Source organism: Lepidochelys olivacea (genome assembly GCF_965140295.1).
Source record: "Lepidochelys olivacea isolate rLepOli2 genome assembly, chromosome: 2".
NCBI classification, from domain to species: Eukaryota; Metazoa; Chordata; order Testudines; family Cheloniidae; genus Lepidochelys; species Lepidochelys olivacea.
In genome coordinates this window covers 256,843,871-256,868,192 of record NC_140412.1, presented here as the reverse complement: position 1 = coordinate 256,868,192, position 24,322 = coordinate 256,843,871, and the positions used below count along the sequence as shown (strand labels likewise).

Below are 24,322 nucleotides of genomic sequence, written 5' to 3'. Positions count from 1 at the left end.
GACGGGGCACTCTAAACTGGAAGGAGGCCAGAAACCCTCCTTGAGCCAGCCCCACTTTTGTAGTTACTGTATCTAACTATATTTCCATTTTATTGGTGTGTCCTCTCTAACAACTATCTGCATTAGTTATCTTACTTGTAACTAATAGAGAGTAAGTCTTATTCATGTACTTAATATAGTTACCTACCTCAAGTAACCACTAGTTCGCTTTAAAGAAAGAATTTCCACCTAAACATGAGTACCTGTCTTCTAAACAAATGTAAGCTGTAATTCTAAATACTCTCAGTTGTTTCTAGTTCAGATAGCACTGCAGTTATCTAGCCATACTATTTCAATATTTTGTATACCTTAAAAAGATTCTCATATAGGTATCAAACAAGCTTCATCAGTTTTCCACACATCCTTTTTCCTGCCAGGTCAGTGCACAACATGTTCCAATAACTGTTCTAGTGTTCTACTACCTCAATTCTCCCCCAGTGCAAGTTGCTACTGTTTACAAACACCTGCTTTCTTTGTCAGGTTTTTACCCTCTCCAGTATATTATCAAGTTACTTAGACTGCAGATTTGTGCTCTATGAACTGTTTCAAAAGATTTCCTAAATCCAGCTAAATTTATATGCCTAACTTCCTTCCCTGAAACACACTGAGGAAGTAATAAAACAATCCCGTGTCTGACGTTATTACTCTATCTGTGAATCCATGCCAAGCCTCCTCGATTGTGACAGCAATAGCACATAGCTAGAAGTAAGGGTGGAGAAGGCTCTTTTAATCCATGGCACTATTTTCAGTGGTTTATTCCTTCATGGGGGAAAAAATTAACTTTTGAGCTAGAATTTCTCATACAAGATCTCAGCCAGGAAGTAATTTTATTTTATTTTTTAGTTCAAGGAAACAGCAGCCATTTGAGTTATCCAAGTGATGACGTTTCAACAAGTTTAAGTAATATTTCCATATACCTTTTCCTGAATTCAGACAACATACAACATTTCAATTTAATGGCATTAGACTTGAGTATTTGTAGCCTTCAGTGGAGAATGCATGTTTTGCAAAGTCTGTTAGTTAAGAAATTAAGTTAATGAGTGTAAACAGCCTACTCTGCATAGGCAATTCATTATTTCCCTTAATTGGTTCAGAGTGTGCCCAGGTACACAACTCTGGGCAGCTTGACATGCTACTTAGCAAGCAGTACAATATAATATAATGGGAGAGAAGTACACTGTTTTCTATAGCTGTAAGTGTACATTTTATAGTAATTCACATGCTCTTCAAGTGAATTTTAATACTGCTCCTCCAGCGAGATAATGCACATAAATGAATTGTGCACTGTTGATTTATTTTTAAATTGTACCCTTTTTTACAGCTTTAAATGCACATGTGCCATGTTATGGCATATTTGTTGGGTGATCACATAATGAAACACCACTTTACTGCACAAGTACAAGGGGCTTAAATATTGTAATGAACAGATAAGAATCTGTATAGATTCTTACACCACTTCTATGCCCTAACAGTTTAGATGAGATTAAAGGACAGAGTTAAGATTGCTCTAGGAACCATAACCCTAAATGTCCTGACCTTCATATCATTAATATCTCAACCTTAGTGTTGCAGCAAGGTACCGTTTGGCATATAACGCTAACCATTATCTATGTTACTAAGCAAAAGACACTAGAATTTGATAGAACATGGAGACTGTCCTTTTTCCAGGAGACACCTCATAGGTAATTAAGTAGCAACATAGCTGCATCCCAACAAGATTGCCCTTGGGAGCCCAGCAGCTTGCGTATGTGTGTGCTGAACACAAAAGCCAGTAAAGGCCATGAGGACATTAATGCAGTTGCATTTGTTTTAAAGGCCTGTTTGTCACATTTTATCATTTCTCCTGGGATCAAAGCATAACAGCATGGGGCAACTAAAAGGCCTCCATCAAGATACAAACTGAACACTCAAGAAGTGTATAATTAAAACTGACTTGGTTAATTAAAATCTTTCTAAAAATTCAAAATGGAGTTTTCACTATTTATGTTGTTTGTTAACACCTGGTATCTCACTCAGCTTGGACCATGAAACTAGACTGGTCAGTTTGTACCTTCTGGTTCTCGTGCCACAGGGTTAGTGTGTTATAAGCATGTGTTCTCAATTTTGGGCATCTGAACAGGTTTTAACATATTGCAACCAACCATCCTTTCTTTCTTTACAACTAGATGGGAGGGGTTGGAAGGCCCAGAAACATTCTTCTGTTGTAATGCAGGATAATAGTATGGAAGAGGTTGAGAACCAGTGCATTACAGCATGGGGGCATTGTGTTATACCATGCACCTGTCACAGTGCTGCTGTATTTGGGAGCATATGCTATAAGCGGAAATCTGGTTATGCTAAACACTTCTGTTTGAAAACAGAAAATGGTAGTGAAATGTTCCTATGAGGATCAGCACTACAATGACTAAGGAGTCTGGGAGGACTGGTGTGTGTGTGTGTGTGTGTGTGTGTGTAATCTAAATGAATATGGAGCTTGACTCTGCAACTTCTAGGATGGTGGGTGTAGTGGAAAAATAACCCAGCTACAAATATTTGAAGGAATAAGAGGAATTACTTATGAGCTATATGGAGAGGCAGAATTGCTCAGAGGAATGGGATAGAGCTAGGAACAATTTCAATAAATAGGACAAACTTTTTGACTTGGGGCCAAATTTGGCCCTGACTTAATCCCAGGGATTTCAATAAGGTTGCACAGGAAATAAGTTCAAGTAGAATTTCATATGAGATCTAAACTCCAGAATGGTCTCTCCCAAGTAGTGGTGGAAATCTCATGTCTTAAAATATTTAAGATCAGACAGGATAAAATAATTAGGAAATATACAGTTGGGAATAATCTATTTTCCTGCAAAAGCAGGATCAGTTCTATTTTGGCATTTAAATAATAGAACCAGACCATCATCTTGATGACCCAGTACCTTTTTGCCCATACCTCTGAGTGCTAAGATTCTACTATACTACCTTCTAGCTACAATTTTTTAAACTAAAAAGTATCTTAGGCTCAGAACTAGTGGACAGTGTTCCTCCAAACTTTGAAACTAAGGTAAACTTTTTAAAAATTGCAATTGTTCTCCTTAGATAACATAGCATTGGGTTACCCAAACTTATGAGGCAAGACCATATTTTCCTAAAATCCAAGCTCTTTAATACATCCACACCCTTCACACAGCTGTGCCCATCTCCCCCTACAGCTGGTTACAGACAGCACCATACTCCAACACACTTGTACTTCAATGGTCCATCCCCCCCAGTCCCTGCCAAACTACAATTCTACCCTCAACCCAGCTAGCATGGACAGGGAGTAAAGAACCCCTTTACAATATCATTAAAGCAAGACCATCCCAAACCCTAATACTCCCCAAGATCTGTGTTTTTCTAGACAGCTCCAAATGACTCCATGTTTTCCCTTATGTAGCCAAGTACTCTTGGAAGAACATATTGCTCTTCACTCAATGGTACAGGACACATTTTTCAGAGCATGCCAGAATTGCTGAGCTTTCCTATAAAAAAAAAATGCCCCATAAAAGGGCCTTTTGTGGCTTCCATATTGAAAGCAAAGAGTTAAGTGAGAATTTTGAGATATATACAAGCAATTAAAGCAAGTTAATAAGGTCCAGTTGAATTTGGCTACTTCTGGACATCATTAATACCATTTGAAAGCCTTTCCCACTTGAAATACAATTTAAATTTGTGTCTCAAGTGATCAGGATGGCTATTACCTGTCATAGCAGTTGAAGTCATCTAACCAGCAGCCTTTCTTCACCAACTCAATGGAGCCAGAGTTGTTTCTCCAAGAAGCATAGCAATGGAGCCGTTTGTCCTTCTCTCCTTCACAGCGTTCCACGCCACTCTGATTGGTCTTCTCCAGCTCCCAGTTGGCATTGTAGTAGATGCATTCTCTCGTCTCTGCCTCCCCATGACCTGGCCCTGAGTATCCAAAACCAAAATATGCTTACATGAAACCAAAGTTAAATACATGAAAAGACATTTCCACGTGCTTAACTGCTGAGCGTCAGTGAGGTGGATAAACTACTTAGTGTGCATGTTTTATCTTTATCTATACTTTATATGGAACACAGCACTGTAACAGCTGAGCATATCACATTTAATTAACTCATTTATCTTCCCCACCCCTGTGAGGCAGAGAAGTATTATTCTCATTCTGTAGACAGGGAATTAACCCACAGAGTGGTTATGAGATTTGCTCAAGGTCAGACAGGAAATCTATGGGAAAACTAAGAATTGAACAGCGATCTCCTTGAGTGTCAATCCAGTGCCTTAACCACAAGATCATCCTAGAAGGAAGTGTAATGTTCAAGTGACGACCAACGTCCTGCAGAGAGTTGTGTGGCCTCACCTTCAGTACAGGACTACAGTCCACAAAGGCCTAGGTCTGGAATGTGTTGTGCCACCTTAAACTGAGTGGGCTCCACTTAACTCAAAACATAGCATTATGAGATATACCTTCTCATTAAGTAGGGGGATGCTGGAATCTTCTCTTTTACCATGGGAACCTAGTGAAACCCAGGGCCCCTGGAAAGCTGTTACAGGTATGCTTGACATTTCTCTGGTGTGACAATAATGGAAAATTAACATAAGTGCAACCAACATTTCAGTACTATTAGTAGGCCAGCTTACAAAGAAAAGACACTTCCAAAAATCATCATCATGCCTAAGTGGAGTAAATGAAATTTTGTATGCCCTAACCATCAAAGGAAGCTAGTGTTTTGCTGAACCGTCAAACAGCGTAATCACTTCCCTCACCAAGACAGAAACATTCTATCTGAAGGATAAGGTTCCTTTGGGGTCTGAGGAATTATTCGTGATGGGTGAAATTCACCTTGTGCCTCACCTTAGTCCCACTTACACAATATTATAGCAAATGAATATACATTTCTGGAGGTGTAAGTGGGGCATCAGCCTCAGGCTGGGTCTCTGCACACGGGTGAATTTCATCCGACATGATTCCCCTCTCCCCTCCGCCATTAAGTTGATTGAGGCATACACAGTAACTGGTTTGAGTTAAATAAGCCACCATGAACTGGTGAAAGCAAGGAGTCTCTCATCGTCCTATTGATACTAACTAGAAGCCAAGCAGTAACAAGGCCTCATGGGAGTCAAAATGAAATGCTGCCAGAAACTGTTACACTGATCCAAAGTACCAAAAGAATTTTTTTTAATTGAAAAAGGGATCAACTATGAGATGAACAGATCTCACTCAGACATGCACAGTGTTATATCTCAAAAATCCTAGCTTTGTTACAGACATATTCTGTATGAGGTATTTTATAGACTAGCGTTAAAAGTAGGAGGAGAAATCAAATGCAACAAGACACGTCAAGAACAGAGTATAAATAGAAACCCCAGAAACATCACCACTGAGCCACAAATAGCAGGTTGCTTTTTAAACGCCTGCTGAGATGCTGAACTATAAACACATTACACACAACCAGGAATAGTTAAGTTTTCAAATTAGTATTATCCTCTTAGGCTGTAGCCATACTGCCATGGGATCACGCAAGTTAAAACAAGGTCAGGCCTGGTCATTACACTTTGACAGGTTGCTTCCAAGGAAAAATCTAGGTATTGGCAATTCAGTAAACAACATTGAATCAATCCTCCAGCATGGTGATAAAGGAACAATCGTGCTGCTAGAAGTGTCATTATCTTGCTGAGATGTAAAATCAAGCTCCTGACTCCTTGTGGCTAATGAAAATCTCAATGCACTTTCAGGGTTCAATTCTGCACGCTTTACAATTTATCTTGGGGTGAAGGCACTTAGTCCCCATTACTACAGTTATCTTAGCACCGCACAATCGCTAACGTTTATCCAAAAAACCACCCCATGAGGTAGGGCAGGGCTATTATCCGCACTTTACAGATGAAGAACTGAGGCACAGAGAGATTAAGTGACTTGCCCAAAGTCATACAGGAAACCTGTGGCAGAGCAAGGAATTCAACTCAGGTCTTCCAAATCCCAGACTAGCATCTTAACCACTGGATCAGCCTTCCTTTCTACAGCCTGTAACCTCCTGATGTGCATTAAATCTTCCTTACTTCCTCTCTGAATTGTTGTAGGGTGAGAAGACTTGCCTCCATTTCACTGGTGGATGTACATCTGTAGAGAGCTTGGAGAGCAGTCTGCATTCAAGGTGCTATCCTTGTGTAAATTTAGCCTTGTCTACACCAGGAAATCAGCCTATTACTGACAAGTGGTGCTGAACAAGGTTTAAGTACAAGGATGGACCAAGACAAGCCATGGCTTCTGAAATGGTGCGGAACATGGTTTGCCCTGAGCCATTCTTGCAGTTACACCTTGCTGTGCACCAAGTCAGCTGCCCTGGTTACATGACTTGACCTATCTTCAGCACTGGGTAATTACTCTGGTGTGGGGTAGACAGACTGGAAGAACTCTTTCTATTTTTAAGAGCTGTTTAATTCTCCAATACCTCTTTTTTTCCCCCCAAGAAGGATGTTTAATCTGTATCATGGGAGAGATTTAAAAGGGTGGGAAATAGCCATAAAGTGGAGCTTCAAAACAAAATTATATTCAAAACGCACACAGGAGAGTTCAATTTTAACAGCACCTGAATTTTTTAATCAGCATTTGCAAATCTCCATCCAAGTCCTCCTCTGACAAGTTGCTTACTATAGTAAAAACCAGCCAAAAATATCCCCAGACAAAGAGAAGAGTCAATATTGTTTCTTCTCCACAAAGCCTTTGCATTTGATCTGTTGATATTTACATGACAATTTGTTATAGAATTAAGCCGGTCTCTTAAATACCCAGTGAAATCAGCAGCAAATAACGGAGAATTGTCTTGTGTGCAGGAAAGTAAGGGATGCCTTTTTTTCTTTTAAAGCTATGAATGAATGTCTATGCTTTATTGTAATGTGTAACATGGCTTCCATCTTAAACAGTTGCTGATTGCTAGCTAATATTCAACATAATCTTCTGGTCTTCTCTAGAAAATGATTGCTCAAACAAAGAATGCATAAAGATCAAGAATTCAGTAAAATCTTCTCCACAGAACCAAAAAGAGGGAGAATATTCCCCAACTTTCCACTAAGCTTACTGGAGTGAGATTTTTTTCTCTTTCTTCCCTGCCCAAACCTCCTAGACAGCAGCCTCACCTAGCGAGCCGAACAGAGGGTTGGGTAGCCCCCGATTCTAGCCCCAGCTCAGACAACTCTCTGTATAACCTCGGGTACAAATGCATAACCTCCACTACCCCCTCTGGAAAGTGGGGAGAACATAATGCGCAAGGATGTTGTGATGAGTAATGTTTGCACCGTACTTTGGAAAGGAAATGTAAAAAGCTGTAGTTGTAGTTCTGGGACCAGAAAGCAGCAGACACGTGAGCATGAGAAATTCTGTAATGAGCCTGGGGCGCCCCCCCCAGAACATGGGTCTTCTCTGCAGCAAGCTTCAAACTAACGATCAGACTTGTTTCCAAAAAACCTAAATCTACATCCAGCAAATATGCCAAAACCCCTTTGGTGTCTTATCCGCACCACACGTCCACCCGCGTTACAGAAAAAAACGGTTTTCTTTGTTTTTTAAAAATAGCCCTTAAGGGTAGTTGTCTTAAAGAGACACCTCTTTATAAACTGCACTGTTTGCAACATACTCTTAGTCCCAAAAAGTCATTTGGCAAGTGTCTTATCCTGCTGTGTTTCTACAGCGACAAGGACTAAGGTGGGACCCTTTTGTTTCTCTCCAGGACAGTCTCAGCAGGCAGTTGCACACCTTTAGGAATGAGTGTTAAATTACCCGCAGCTGCAGTTCAACCTTCTGTAATGGGTCACGTTGAGCCCTGGTCTACACCACAAACTTAGGACAGTATAATTATGTTGCTCAGGGGCGTGGAAAACCCACACGCCTGAGCAATGCAGTTATACTGACCTAGCTGCCAGCATAGGCCCTACTATATCGATGGGAGGGCTTCTCCCATCAACATAGCTACCACTTCTCAGAGAGGTGGAGTATCTACACTGATGGGAGAATCTCTCCCACCAACCTAGGTAGCGTCTTCTCTAAGCACTACAGCTGCACCATAGCAGTGCTGTAAGTGTAGACAAGCTCTGTGACAAGTGATGTGAAGTTGGTAGCAAAACGCATTCTTTGCGGCCTCTGTATTAAACCACATTAAGGTAAACTGAATGAAGGTGGGGAGGCTTAAACAGGTTGGCAATATCCCTTGAAGGAAGAAAGCACCATGTAGGTGTCACTTCATAGCTTGTGTAGTCCCTTTTAATAACTAAAATGAAAGCTCTATTCAAGAAACATGTTGAGTCAAGATAGAGTGCATAAAAATTAGTACAGTATAGTGGGTAATTTACCAAAATTTTGGACCTGATTTGCAGAACTACAGAGCTTTGTAAATACAAATGCATGCACAACTTATTTATTTGCATGCCTATATGGCTATTTGTCCACGTAATTTTACATTATAGGATGACCACGCTTGCACACTGAATTGCTGCAGTTGCATGTACCAAATAAGCAACTATGCATACACATTTGCATACATAATTATGAAAACCAAGCCATGTGTGTCTTACTGGGTTACCTATAACAGATCAGGGAGCTATTAAAGGAGAGACATAAGCCACCAAGGAAACAAAGAGGACCCAGAAAAATGTATGCATAGAGTGTTTGGCTTGAATAATACCTCAAATCATACCAAAGGCCAGCATAGTGGTGAAAATAGACTCTGTATTTGTCCATAAAAATCAACATCGGTCTTAAAACAAACAAACAAACAAAAAAAACCACCACCACGTTTTTCGAAGTCACACCTCTTTCCCCATATAAAAGCTGCAGCACAACCACCACCAAAAATCTCTTAAATGGGGTGGACTTCATTATACACCTAATAGGCCTGGAAAAACACTAAATGAGCACCCAGCCTCACCTCTAAAGGGTCTTGAACAGATCCACCTTTACAAAGTGCTTCTAAAACTGCTTATTCCCTCACCATAAATGGAAATTAAAGGAACCATCACAAGAGTGAAATGCCTGCAAGATGCATGGAAACTTTAAAAAAACACCATAATACAGGTTCAAACTATATGTGTAATCCCAATTAAAAAACAAACAAAAAAAAGAGACCAAAAAATGCCACCAAGGCTAAACAGACTAAAGAGGCGCTTAGAAGCAAAAAGGCATCCTTTAAAAATTGGAAGTTAAATCCTAGTGAGGAAAATAGGAAAGAACAAACTCTGGCAAGTCAACTGCAAAAGTATACTTAGGTAGGCCAAAAAAGAATTTGAAAAGCAACTAGCAAAAGACAGAAAAACTAACGGCAAAAAAAATTGTAAGTAAATCAGAAGCAGGAAGGCCGCCAAACAGTGGGGCCGTGCGGTGCTAAAAGAATACTCAAGGAAGATAAAGCCATTGCGAAGAAGCTAAATGAATTCTTTGCATCAGTCTACACTGCAGAGGATATGAGGGAGATTCCCTCACCTGAGTCATTCTTTATAGGTGACAAATCAGAGGAACTGTCCCAGATTGAGGTGTCAGCAGGAGGTGGTTCTGGAACAAATTGATAAATTTAACAGTAATAAATCATCAGGACCAGATGGTAGTCACTGAGGAGTTCTGAAGTAACTAAAAAAATGAAATTGCAAAACTGCTGTCTGTGGTGTGTAACCTATTGCTTAAAATCAGTCTCTGCATCAGATGACTGCAGATAACTAATAGGATGCCTATTTTTAAATAAGGCTCCAGAGGCAATCCTGGCAATTACAGGCCAGTAAGCCTAACTTCAGTACCAGGCAACTGGGTTGAAAACGTAGTAAAGAACAGAATTATCAGACACAGATGAACATAATATGGTGGGGAAGAATTAACACAGGTTTTGTAAAGGGAAATCATGCCTCACCAATCAATTAGAATTCTCTGAGGGGGGTTAAACATCTGGACACAAGTGATCCAGTGGATATAGTGTACTTGGACTTTCAAAAAGCCTTGGACAAAAGGCTTACCAAAAGCTTAAGCAAAGTAAGCAATCATGGGATCAGAGGGAAGGTCCTCTCATGGATCAGCAACTGGTTAAAACAGAGGAAACAAAGAATAGAAATAAATGGCCGGTTTTCACAGTGGGGAAGAGGTAAATAATGGAGTTCCCCAAGGACCTCTACTGGGACCAGTGCTGTTCAACATATTCATAAATAACCTGGAAAGGGGGATAGACAGTGAGGTGGCAATGTCTGTAGATGATACAAAATTTCTCAAGATAGCTCTTCCCAGTCAACCTTGGACATAACTACAAAGGGATATCACAAAACTAGGTGACTGGACAACAAAATGGCAGATTAATTTCAATGCTGATAAATGCAAGTCATGCACACTGGAAATCATAATCCCAACTAAACATTCAAAATGATGGAGTCTAAATTAGCTGTTACCACTCAAGAAAGATAGTGGAGTCATTGTGAATAGTTCTCTGAAAAACATTAGGAAAGGGATATATAATAAGACAGAAAATATCATAATGCCACTATATAAATCCATGGTATGCCCAGACCTTGAATACTGACAGCAGTTCTGGTCACCCCATCTCAGAAACTATACATTAGAATTGGAAAGAGTACAGAGAAAGGAAACAAAAATGATTATGGGAATGGAACAGCTTCCATATGAGGAGAGATGAAAAAGACTGGGACTGTTCATCTTAGAAAAGAGATGACTCGGGGAGGCGGGGGAAGAGATTTGCCAGAAGTTTATAAAATCATGAATGGTGTGGAAAACATGAATAAGAACATTATTTACCCCTTCACATAACACATGAACCAGGGGTCACCCAATGAAATTAATAGGCAGCTGTCATAAATAAAGGGAAGGGTAAACCCCTTTGAAATCCCTCCTGGCCAGGGGAAAGCTCCTCTCACCTGTAAAGGGTTAAGAAGCTAAGGGTAACCTCGCTGGCACCTGACCAAAATGACCAATGAGGAGACAAGATACTTTCAAAAGCTGGGAGGAGGGAGAGAAACAAAGGGTCTGTGTCTGTCGGTAGTCGTCTTGGCCGGGGACAGAACAGGAATGGAGTCTTAGAACTTTTAGTAAGTAATCTAGCTAGGTATGTGTTAGATTATGATTTCTTTAAATGGCTGAGAAAAGAATTGTGCTGAATAGAATAACTATTTCTGTCTGTGTACCTTTTTTGTAACTTAAGGTTTTGCCTAGAGGGGTTCTCTATGTTTTTGAATCTAATTACCCTGTAAGATATCTACCATCCTGATTTTACAGGGGGGATTTCTTTGTTTCTGTTTACTTCTATTTTTTATTAAAAGTCTTCTTGTAAAACACTGAATGCTTTTTCATTGTTCTCAGATCCAAGGGTTTGGGTCTGTGGTCACCTATGCAAATTGGTGAGGCTTTTTATCCAACATTTCCCAGGAAAGGGGGGGTGCAAGTGTTGGGAGGATTGTTCATTGTTCTTAAGATCCAAGGGTCTGGGTCTGTAGTCACCTAGGCAAATTGGTGAGGCTTTTTACCAAACCTTGTCCAGGAAGTGGGGTGCAAGGTTTTGGGAAGTATTTTGGGGGGAAGGACGCGTCCAAACAGCTCTTCCCCAGTAACCAGTATTAGTTTGGTGGTGGTAGCGGCCAGTCCAAGGATAACGGATGTAAATTTTGTACCTTGGGGAAGTTTTGACCTAAGCTGGTAAAGATAAGCTTAGGAGGTTTTTCATGCAGGTCCCCACATCTGTACCCTAGAGTTCAGAGTGGGGGAGGAACCGTGACATGGTGGCACAGTGGTGGGATTAACCTGAAATCATTTTGAGATCCAGTTGAGATTTTTTGAACTAGAAATACAGATTTTAAAAAGGAATTTTTAGGAAGTCCAGAAAGTAGCTTTGAAACTGAAAGCAGCTTGGTTTCTCTCTGCTTTGTGGCCAAGCAGAGACAAAAGGGGATTATCTTGTGAACTGCAGGTTTTCTTTGCCTGGAGGCAGGGTACTTAACTCCTGCAGGGAAATTCACAGTCTTCCAACCCAGAGGTTTTTTTTTTCTTTTCTTCCTAAAAGTAAATAGGGGGTGTGTGCTCTACCCATTTGCCTGGAGACAAAAGTGGCAGGGTTTTTTTTTAGGATTTTGATTTTTTTTTTTGTTTTACAAGGAGCACAGGTTTGAAAAGAAATTTTTTTTTTTCTTTGGGCTGGGTAAGCAGGTTTCCAAGTAGTTGGAGGTTTTTTGCTTTAATTTGGGCCCAGAGCAGAGACAAGGGAATTGTCTTTTTCTGTAGGCTGACAATCACTATCAGAGAATAGGTATTCTATTCCAGCACAGCAAAATTTTACAGCCAAGTTTTGTTTGTTTATTTCTAAACCTCGGGTGTAAAGTTAGTTAAAAACAGAGAGGTTAGAATGGCCAAATCCTCGGCTCGACTACAGCTGGAATTAGCCAAATTTCAGGCTGAGGAAAAACAAAGGGAACATGAAAGACAGATAGAACTCATGCGGCTGGAGAAGGAGGTACAGGAGGCTGCCCACAAGAGGGAAATGGAGGCAAGGAAGCATGTGGAGGAGATGGAGATGATAAAGGCCCAGCAGAATATACCAACAAACCCTAGCAATCCTTCTCCAGGTACCACTTCCCATCCCAGAAAGTTCCCCACCTACAAGGCAGGTGATGATACTGAGGCCTTCTTAGAAAACTTCGAAAGGGCCTGCCTTGGGTACAACATCTCTACTGACCAATACATGGTAGAGCTGAGGCCACAGCTCAGTGGACCCTTAGCTGAGGTGGCAGCTGAAATGCCTAAAGAACATATGAACAAGTATGAACTGTTTAAATCCAAGGCGAGAGTCAGAATGGGGATAACACCCGAGCAGTCTCGTCGGAGGTTCCGAGCCCTAAGGTGGAAACCAGACATGTCATTTACCCGACATGCCTACCACATTGTGAAACATTGGGATGCCTGGATATCAGGAGCAAGTGTTGAATCTCCAGTAAATTTGCCCTTCCTAATGCAAATGGAACAATTCTTAGAGGGTGTTCCTGAGGAAATAGAAAGATACATCCTAGATGGGAAACCCAAAACTGTAATCGAGGCAGGAGAGATTGGAGCCAGATGGGTGGAGGTGGCAGAGAAGAAGAAAACTGGTCGCAGTTGGAGCGGAGACCAGAAGGGACCACCCCAGACCACACCCTATTACCGGGGGCCGCCCAAAGCCCCACCTACCTCCCAAAGAACCCTCCAGACCCCTTATCGTCCCACCACCCCGTTCTCCAGCAACCCACCTCGCCCCGGTGACCCGTCAGCTGGACGATGTTTTAAATGTAACGAGCTGGGGCATGTAAAGGCCAACTGCCCCAAGAACCCCAACAGATTACAGTTCATTGCACCGGAATCACACCAGAGGTCCACAGGCCCAGATACCTCCCAGATACCCTTGGAGCGGAGGGAAACTGTGAGTGTGGGCGGGAAGAAGGTCACCGCGTGGAGGGACACCGGAGCACAAGTGTCAGCTATCCATGCTTCCTTAGTGGACCCCAATTTAATCAACCCAGAGATCCAAGTGACGATTCAACCCTTCAAGTCCAACTCTTTCAATTTGCCTACAGCCAAGTTGCCTGTCCAGTACAAGGGCTGGTTAGGAATGTGGACTTTTGCAGTCTATGATGATTATCCCATCCCCATGCTGTTGGGGAAAGACTTGGCCAATCATGTGAAGCAGGCCAAGAGGGTGGGAACGGTCACCCGCAGCCAGGCTAAACAAGCCGTGGGGCCTAGCTCTGTTCCGGAAACTTCTATCAGGGCCCGGTCAGAGGTGATGGACCCGGACCCCAGGCCAATGTCTGCAACAGCAGTAGTGGATCCAGTCCCAGAGACCCAGACGGAACCAGTCCCAGAACCGGAACCAGCCAAACAACCAACACCAGACCCCGTGCCAGCACTGAATCCAGTACTTGCAACCTCAACACCAGAGGGCCCCACCGAACCTGAACTGGCAGCAGCCGATAACCCTACACAAGAGGCTCAGCCGGAGCCTGAATCCCAACACAGTGCACCAGCGGAGAGCGGTTCACAGTCAACAGAAACAGCTCCATCCCCTATATCGCTTCCAGAGGGACCAAGCCTATATCCCCAATCCAATGAGGAACTGATGTCTCCCGCATCAAGGGAACAGTTCCAGACCAAACAGGAAGCAGATGAAAGCCTCCAGAGAGCGTGGACGGCGGCACGGAGCAACCCACCGCCTCTCAGCTCTTCTAATCGATCCAGAGAATTAAAGGTTTGTCAGTTTACAGCCCAGGGAGGAGACGACGCTGAGTGGCCTGAAGGTGTCTATTACGAAGGGAAATGTGCTGGTGGTGTGGAAGAGGTGAACCTCTCCATGACCCTTGGGCGTATGCAGCGACAGCAGATCCAGGAGCTGTGCACTAGCTACGCGCCAACGTTCTCAGCCACCCCAGGACTGACTGAACGGGCATACCACTCCATTGACACAGGTAATGCTCACCCAATTAGGGTCCACCCTTACCGGGTGTCTCCTCAAGCTAAAACTGCTATAGAACGGGAGATCCAGGATATGTTACAGATGGGTGTAATCCGCCCCTCTGAAAGTGCATGGGCATCTCCAGTGGTTCTAGTTCCCAAACCAGATGGGGAAATACGTTTTTGCGTGGACTACCGTAAACTAAATGCTGTAACTCGCCCAGACAACTATCCAATGCCACACACTGATGAACTATTAGAGAAACTGGGACGGGCCCAGTTCATCTCTACCTTGGACTTAACCAAGGGGTACTGGCAGGTACCGCTAGATGAATCTGCCAAGGAAAGGTCAGCCTTCATCACACATCTCGGGCTGTATGAATTTAATGTACTCCCTTTCGGGCTGCGAAATGCACCCGCCACTTTCCAAAGACTTGTAGATGGTCTCCTAGCGGGATTAGGAGAATATGCAGTCGCCTACCTTGACGATGTGGCCATATTTTCGGATTCCTGGGCAGACCACCTGGAACATCTACAAAAAGTCCTTGAGCGCATAAGGGAGGCAGGACTAACTGTTAAGGCTAAGAAGTGTCAAATAGGCCTAAACAGAGTGACTTACCTTGGACACCAGGTGGGTCAAGGAACTATCAGCCCCCTACAGGCCAAAGTGGATGCTATCCAAAAGTGGCCTGTCCCAAAGTCAAAGAAACAGGTTCAATCCTTCTTAGGCTTGGCCGGTTATTACAGACGATTTGTACCGCACTACAGCCAAATCGCTGCCCCACTGACAGACCTAACCAAAAAGAAACAGCCAAATGCTGTTCAGTGGACCGGAAAGTGTCAGAAGGCCTTTAACAAGCTTAAAGCGACACTCATGTCTGACCCTGTACTAAGGGCCCCAGACTTTGACAAACCGTTCCTAGTAACCACAGATGCATCCGAGCGTGGTGTGGGAGCAGTTTTAATGCAGAAAGGACCTGATCAAGAATTCCACCCTGTAGTGTTTCTCAGCAAAAAACTGTCTGAGAGGGAAAGCAACTGGTCAGTCACTGAAAAAGAATGTTATGCCATTGTCTACGCTCTGGAAAAGCTACGCCCATATGTTTGGGGACGGCGTTTCCACCTGCAAACCGACCATGCTGCACTAAAGTGGCTTCACACCGTCAAAGAAACTAACAAAAAACTTCTTCGGTGGAGTTTAGCTCTCCAAGATTTTGATTTCGACATCCAACACATCTCAGGAGCTTCTAACAAAGTGGCTGATGCACTCTCCCGTGAAAGTTTCCCAGAATCAACTGGTTAAAATCGTCCTTGAGATGTGGAAAATATTGTTAGTCTTTATGTACTTGGTAGTATATTTAGAGATGCATGTGTCTTATTAACTCTGTTTTCCTAGAGCTCCAGGAAGAAATCCCAGCCAGTGTTTCACCCTAGCTGAGATTTGGGGGGCGTGTCATAAATAAAGGGAAGGGTAAACCCCTTTGAAATCCCTCCTGGCCAGGGGAAAGCTCCTCTCACCTGTAAAGGGTTAAGAAGCTAAGGGTAACCTCGCTGGCACCTGACCAAAATGACCAATGAGGAGACAAGATACTTTCAAAAGCTGGGAGGAGGGAGAGAAACAAAGGGTCTGTGTCTGTCGGTAGTCGTCTTGGCCGGGGACAGAACAGGAATGGAGTCTTAGAACTTTTAGTAAGTAATCTAGCTAGGTATGTGTTAGATTATGATTTCTTTAAATGGCTGAGAAAAGAATTGTGCTGAATAGAATAACTATTTCTGTCTGTGTACCTTTTTTGTAACTTAAGGTTTTGCCTAGAGGGGTTCTCTATGTTTTTGAATCTAATTACCCTGTAAGATATCTACCATCCTGATTTTACAGGGGGGATTTCTTTGTTTCTGTTTACTTCTATTTTTTATTAAAAGTCTTCTTGTAAAACACTGAATGCTTTTTCATTGTTCTCAGATCCAAGGGTTTGGGTCTGTGGTCACCTATGCAAATTGGTGAGGCTTTTTATCCAACATTTCCCAGGAAAGGGGGGGTGCAAGTGTTGGGAGGATTGTTCATTGTTCTTAAGATCCAAGGGTCTGAGTCTGTAGTCACCTAGGCAAATTGGTGAGGCTTTTTACCAAACCTTGTCCAGGAAGTGGGGTGCAAGGTTTTGGGAAGTATTTTGGGGGGAAGGACGCGTCCAAACAGCTCTTCCCCAGTAACCAGTATTAGTTTGGTGGTGGTAGCGGCCAGTCCAAGGATAACGGATGTAATATTTTGTACCTTGGAGAAGTTTTGACCTAAGCTGGTAAAGATAAGCTTAGGAGGTTTTTCATGCAGGTCCCCACATCTGTACCCTAGAGTTCAGAGTGGGGGAGGAACCGTGACAGCAGCAGATTTAAAACAAACGTAAAGAAGTACATCTTCACACAATGCACAATCAACCTTTGGATCATTGCCAGGGGATGTTGTGAAGGCCAAAACTATAAACTGGCTTCAAAAATAACAAAAAAAAACCTGGGTAAGTTCACGCAGGATAGGTCCATCAATGGCTATTTGCCAAGATGGTCAGGGATGCAACCCCACACTCTGGGTATCTCCAAACCTCTGACTATTAGAAGCTAGGCCTGGACAACAGGGGATGGATCACTTGATAAATTGTCCTGTTTTGTACATTCCCTCTGAAGCACAATCCTGTCAGAAGACAGGATACTGGGCTAGAAAGGCCATTTGCCTAACCCAGTATGACCATCCTTATGTAGCATAGTGGTTTAATTCTAGTTTTACTCAAATGTGTATAAATACGTAGTGAGGCAGACCATCAGCATGATAACATTTTGAGCTGAACAATTTGCTGCATCCCTGTGGATATAAGGAGTCCCTTGCTTATTTTTCCACCCTATTTATAAAGCCTTTACATTATAGGTGCTCCAAAAATAAGTCAAGATCTATACAACATGAATTTACCAAACAAAAATCCAGTTTACTGGTATTAGCATCCGTCACCAGTGCCCAAGCTTCTTCCAGGTTAATAGGCTGGCACAGCAACCTCTGCTTGATCATCCAAGTCCAGAAATGAATCAAACCGGATTGCAAGGCTTCACACCACTTCGAAGTGACATATGTCTTCAAATGGAGGAGAGGACAGGGTCTTGACTAGTTCCACTTTAAGTTAAAAATAGCTGGTACAACCAAGACCAGCTGAAAGCATTTTTGTTTTTAAAGCCATATAAGGTTTATAACTCCCTAAAACCAGAATTCAGTATAACACCGAGAACACCAGCAACAGTATGTGTAGAAGGAAGATTAGCTTGAGTTCTGTTTTCTGTCAATAGACTAACTAGGTAGCTCCCAAGACAAAAGCTCTGAAGTTTTCTGTCAATCAGTGGCTATTAAACTATTCTCAACATATATAATATCACCATGGTAACCCATGGTGATGTCATTACAGCCAGCCAGTCTCAAAGGGACAGGAGGCTTTAAGTCATTTTCCTTTAAAATTAAAAAAGGAACTTCATATTAAGAAATGCATCCTCTCTACTCACCAGGGATGACAATAACCAGGGGCTTCTATATTCACACCATGACTCAGACTTCACTTCTTCCACAGACATCTGTGTAGTGCTTCCTTCTCCTTCCCCCACTCTTTTTTTTTTTTTTTTTTAAACTTGGGCTCAAGTCAATTAAAGATAACAAGGACATTATTCAAAAGAATTAGATTATTATACTATTTTCTCAAACTGCCAGTATAATGAAATATAGGGAATGTATTTTTAACAGACATTAGCATCAACTTGGGGAAAGGATGCAATAAAGATTTAATTCTTTTGAATAATTTCCTGTCATTTTAAATTGAATAGGGTTTGTTTCTTTCAAAAAGTCTAGAAAAAAAGAGCCCATGAAAAACCACAGAAGCCCAGAATTGCTCAGGTAAGTATTCTTGTTTACAGAAAACAGCTCAGTGACATGGCAATGCTATCTGATTTACTGAAATATTGCACACACACACACCCCCCCCACCACCAGTGAGGCTAATCTGTTGGCCCAAAGTGGAGGATCACTCAGAAAAAGGTTTAACAAATCATTGCTTTGCCTAGGTAAAACCGATCCAAGAAGGTTTAGCTAGGTCATTATCATTAGCACCACTACCCTGCACCAGTAAAAAAGCACTACCAGTAGTCAAACAATTTCTGGAAATAGGGCATTTTCAATTTCAGCTCAACTGGTCATTTTGATATTTTGTTTAAAGGAGGGGATCATATTATTCACCCATTAGTAAATTCTATTTTGTGTAACCTCAGTTAAGGACAAAGCCAAAATGTAATTATTTTTTCCCCTTTACATCGCTAACTCTATCTGTCTCCTCAGAAAGGTTTCGGTTCTTTAATAAAAACACCAGGGAGATCAATCAAAAGCATTTAATGCCTTGTTGCTCCTGCAGTTCATGTTTAAATGCACTTTGGGTCACAAATGAGGCAATTTGGACAGTCGGAGCTCAAACCGGATTAGTAATCACAAAAACCCAGTGGGGGATGTGTGTGTTATATTATTTGCAGAGGTGTGGTAGCTGTGTTGGTCCCAGGATATTAGAGAGAGGTGTGAGAGGTAATATCTTATTTTAATGGTCCAATAAAAAATATATTACCTCACCTACCTTGTCTGTGTTATATTAGACAGACAGACCAGTGCTGTATTTAAGAGGACAAAACACCACAAAAGTTAGGAAATTGTGCATCAGAGCAAGGCATGGCCACACAGCACTTATCTCCCTATATCTCAATGTGTGGAGTGTGGCACAATTGGGATTTATTAACATCCTATGGGATGTATGCTTCTGACCCTTTCCACAGAGTTAATAGGCAAATGCCAACCATTTCTCCATTAACCCTACTCACTAGGAGGTGTCTCTCCACAGTTTCCTTGCTTCACTAGACCAAGACATAGCCTTGCTTGACAAATGATTTCTTCAGAAGGCCTTTTTTCTCTCTCTGTATCACTGGATTTCAGATAAGCAGCCTTTATAGAGGGCAAGCTGTTGCATAGCACCATGAAATGTCTTTTGGGATATTTCTCTTAAGTCTATCTGAAATACACTTTTATATCAGCATTAATTATGAGATTATTATTTCTTTGAATTGCCATAGCACTCAAGAATCCAGTCACTCTCCACAATCCCTAGCTGTACAAACACCTAAAAAATGTCTGTTTCTGCCCCCGACTGCTTACAATCTGAGTGGAAGAAAATCTGAGCGTTTAAAAGTGAGGTTTTATATATCCTAAAGACATTTCCTATTAAAGTCAACCAAAGCAAGGAGATCCTTCTGATCAGATGTCATAGATAACTAAGCGTTTCTTTCCCACAATTTCATTGTCCACAACATTCCATCTCCCTGCTCATGACCCCATGCCACCACTGTTTTGAACCCCAGGACGGCCCTGTCAGAGACGGCTCTTCTTTTCCTAGCTCTTCTCCAGGGAGAGTGTAGTCGTGTGTTTATAACATGCAACAAGACCTATAACAAAGTAGAAAGAAGAAGTCTCTGGTGAACTACCATTGCCAGAAAGCTTCAGTGTCTGAACAGCAGTACCTCATAGGCCACACATGGTCCTCTGAGTTTCATCAACAGGGACATTTCAAATATGCTTTCAAATGTGCTGAGTCTACTAAGACTAGGCCCAAAGTGCTTTTCTACGGATTCTGCTTGACATTTCTAAATATCACAATTCCAAATTTAATTCACTGGTAATTGGGAAAACGGTAATGCATGTAAATGGACAAGAAGATATTGAAGGTCAGGCATCAGGAAACTGTGCCCTTAAAATAGTGGCTCCCAAACTGTGGGGTGCACCCTTTAGGGGGCATGGCTAAACATTCAGGGAGGGTGCAGCAAGTCCTGGACCAGCCCCCACGGGGGACAGAGAGGAAGAACAGGCCAACCCTACTCTGCCCCCAGCTCTGCTCCCAGCCCCCTACTGGGGCTTCCAGGGGACCAGATAAGGGTAAGGGGGGAGTGAGCAAAAAATTTGGAGACCTCTGCCCTATGAACAAAAGTGTTTGTCATCTTGTCACCCTCTTGCACTCAAATAACCAAAGCTTAAGAGTTCGGCAGTGTTTTTGGTAGGATGTACAAGAAAGGAAGTAAAACGGTACAATCTCTCTTTAAACGCTAGAATAGATCATGTAAAACATGGTTTTTGAAGTCTGCCATAAATCAAAATCCAAATATTTTGGATTCTCTGTCCTGCCTAAAGGAGATGCAGTGGGAGAAACCTGCCAAGATATAAGTGACCTACTACATTGAAAGAAGAGTACTACTTGTGGCACCTTAGAGACTAACAAATTTATTTGACCTTAAGCTTTCGTGAAAGCTCATGCTCAAATAAATTTGTTAGTCTCTATGGTGCCACAAGTACTCTTTCTTTTTGCAGATACAGACCAACAAGGCTGCTACTCTGAAACCTACTACATTGACAATTTCTAGCAAGTAATGGATATGAAATATATAACGTGAGTGAAATGCACAAGTTCCTCCCAATATTTTAATAGCACTATTTCAACCCAGTCATTTTGTATATAGTCACTTTGTCAGCAAGTTATCTGGGCAAGTGGGAGGCTCAATGGAAGAGTTATGTTGATGTATCTATGGTAGCTAAAAGGAGATTCTGTATGCTTGGAAGTTAATTTCTCCAAGTTCCTCTTTACTACATTGTGGGTTGTAGGGTTTTTTTAACCTTTACTTGCCATGAGGCTGATAAAGGGGAAAAGGAAGTCTTGTTAGATCTTTCCTCTCCAAAGGCAAGAGATATCAAATCCCAATTCAAGTCTCAGAGAAAAATTAATTTTCTGGCCTTATGCTAGGGCCTCCACTTTGTTCATATCAGAAAATCAAACAACAGCAAGGCAGCCCCTGTTGAAGAAAGGCAGAAGGAGCTAAATGAGGAGAAGTGCTGCAGATCGAGAATAAAGGTAGTAGTTTGCTTGAGCAGCATCAGCAGAACACAAGCCTTTATTACTAGGTCCTCCTCACCTGCATAAGCACATAGGGTGCAACTCATAAGGTGAAACTTGCTGTGGTGTGACAGGCCAGAGCACAGTCCTCTGTGTGGCTCTGGCCCTGCGGTAGAGAGGTCAGGTGGCGGATGTTGCTGGTACAAAGGTGTATAGGTTGGCGGAACAGGTCTCATTGCCAATGGTAACTGCAGTAGAGCCGCATTTCTGTTCCAAAACCTCTCCACTCCTTCCACCTTGCGTAAAACTCAGAGTCCCTTTTAAAAAAAAAAGCACCGTGGGTTTGGAAGTCTTCAATTCAACCTGCACGTGCATTCTGGGGGAGTTTCTCATCATCTGCTTTCACCAGTGGTTGAAACGAGCCCTGAATAGTTCCACCATATCCTATTCATTGGAAGAGGTTGCTAAAATCATCCGCACAGTTTCTTTTAGGCTGCAAGCAGACTGATATCTGAGTCAGGCTGTTGGGGTCCCAGTTTTTGAGGACCTGATTTTGCTAGTCCTAAACTGAGTTATTGCCCAGTCCTCATACACCCTTCCAATGCCTGACAGCATCCATCAGCAAGTGTGGCCAATGCTTTTCCTCTTCTGTCAGGAAAGGTGATTAGTTTATGGCCTGACTAAAACATGCGCCAGGAGTCCAAAGTCAGGCTTGTGGCTCATTCTCCCTATTCCCATTATACCAGTTTTGTTCAGGCAGCGAAGTCTTAACTTCCTTCCTTGTACTATCATCATAGACCACTAAATTCTATGGAAGCAGGTCCTTTGGTTTATAACCAGAGATTGCAAATGGATGAGCTCACTTGAAGCTGATCTGCAGCCTCTTTTTCCATGCAGAGTCAATAAGTTATACCAATAATTCTGCAGAGCTTCAATGACACCTTGAGTTGCAGCAAAACCCATGCACGGTTGCCTGCAGACTGCTCTGATGTGCAATTTAGTGGACTAAACAAGGCACTCTGGGGGAAAAAAAAAAATCCTAGCACAATACATGGAGTAGAACATTCCTCACTGCTGCAAGTTTTGTTTGAGTAACAAATTGTGGCTTTTAGCTGTCAGTCAGATTTTGAAAGCACCATCCTCAGCATGATGGTTTATTCACAAAGCTCTTGTGCGCAGAAAGCTCTATTTCAGGGAGCACGCTGAAAACCAAAATGCTTGTACAGTGCAGAATGCTCTTCTTCCACTTATAATTAGTGTTTATATTGATAAATGACAAACATGCACTACATCCCAAACATCAGTTCCTCAGTTCAATCCATTTGAGGGCATTTGAGAACTTCAGAGAATTCACTGGGGCAACTGACACCTTTTATATTGTGTTCTAGACTTCCGGAGTGCCGTTTCGGTATCAAGAAATAGGAAAACATACACACTGGCTTTTTAAAGCATCTTCTCCAACTTTCACTGGTATTTCAAGAGTTAATTAGCTTCAGTCAAAGAAAGCAAAGAGGCCAAACCAGAGAATGAATGAAAAAAAGGCACAAAGAAAAGCAACTCTCTAGCCTTTGCAATCATACACTGGCCTTAAGCCCTCCAAAGGAAGTCAAGACATTCCTGAAATTCTTCAGAGGATGAGAAGCAAAGCAGTCATATAAGATGCCAATTTCTCCAACATTTTTGTTCCCAATGGTAAATCCCATATGAGCAATTCTGTCAGGCCCTTTTGCAATGGAGTTTGCTCCCAAGTGACTACACCACATTTAGAACCTACTTCATGTTTACAGAAATTTACCTTTCTTCTTTGGATCTACTGAAACAAGGCTATAATCAAATGACCTGATGAAGGAATGTAGCACAATCCAAGACCACCATGCAACTTCCAATGATTGCTTCTACTACAATAATGAAAAGCATGAAAAAAGGGCCAGATAATGGCAATGATTCTTTAAAGACATTTATAAAAGGGTGAAGATTTTTTATATAAAGAGTAAATAAATTAGTTTCCCGTATTATCCTTCAGCTTGATTTCATGCACCAATCAGCAGCTGTGTATGGATTCCACATTGAAATCTATATGTGTTTGAGTACAAGTCCAAGAGATTTAAAACTCCACTTGTCTGTCCTAGAGATGGAATTCCATTGAACAACTTTGAGTTCCTGTACAAAAGACATTCCCTTCCTCTAAAGCTACAGATGTGCATAAAACAATCCAGACCACGCAGAAGTAACACACACCATATGTTTTCTTCCCACATTCCTATTCTGATGTCATATACTCAATAGCCTCACTTTAGGAAATTGGACACATTGCGCCTTAGCGATTCAACTTTATATTTAAACATTGGTTAGTTCCCATGGTGATTAGATTCCAATATTTCAAAAACATGAAGAAATTTTATAAGGAAAGAACAGGAAGTCATCCAGGAACATTTAACTGTACTAATCTGATAAACCATAGGGCATCAGGCCTGGGGGGAGGGGGTCTCTGAAAAGTAAATTTTGCTGCCATTAATAGAGAAATGTGTGAATCATTTGAGCTTTGTTATGGAGGTCCCCCAAACTGCCAACATGGAAGGTGCAACTGTAACTCAGTGCTGAGTGTTACAGGTCCCCCTCTGTGTTGATCCACAGAAGATACGAATTACTTCAGCCCCCAACTTCACCGGCTTGGTTCTTTAGCTCAAGCTATACCACCTCATGCTTTCAGCTCAGGAGAGTCACTGGTTCAATCCACAGTGTGTCAGCCAAGATGTCAGGCTTCACACAATCACACCTCTTTAAAATTTTCTCTGAACGCTTTCAGTGCCCCATGAACCCAACTGTTCCAAACTTCCCCCAGACAAGCCCAAGGGCTGTACCTAATTTGCACAGACTATGCAGCTGCCAACTTCTGTAACAG

At 42.1% G+C, this 24,322-nt stretch overlaps 1 protein-coding gene across 3 annotated transcripts in view; it reads right to left on the bottom strand.

Annotated features, from left to right (window-relative positions):
* ACVR2B (activin A receptor type 2B) overlaps positions 1-24,322 on the bottom strand; it is a 175,734-nt gene that overhangs the window by 43,646 nt on the left and 107,766 nt on the right. For all 3 annotated transcript variants that reach the window (XR_014710443.1, XM_084620735.1, XM_084620736.1), the window contains exon 2: positions 3,756-3,963. Coding sequence is in view for 2 of the 3 variants with exons in the window: in XM_084620735.1 (XP_084476861.1) it covers positions 3,756-3,963 (208 nt within the window). In the remaining variant the exon portion in view is untranslated. The remainder of the gene's footprint in view (positions 1-3,755; positions 3,964-24,322) is intronic.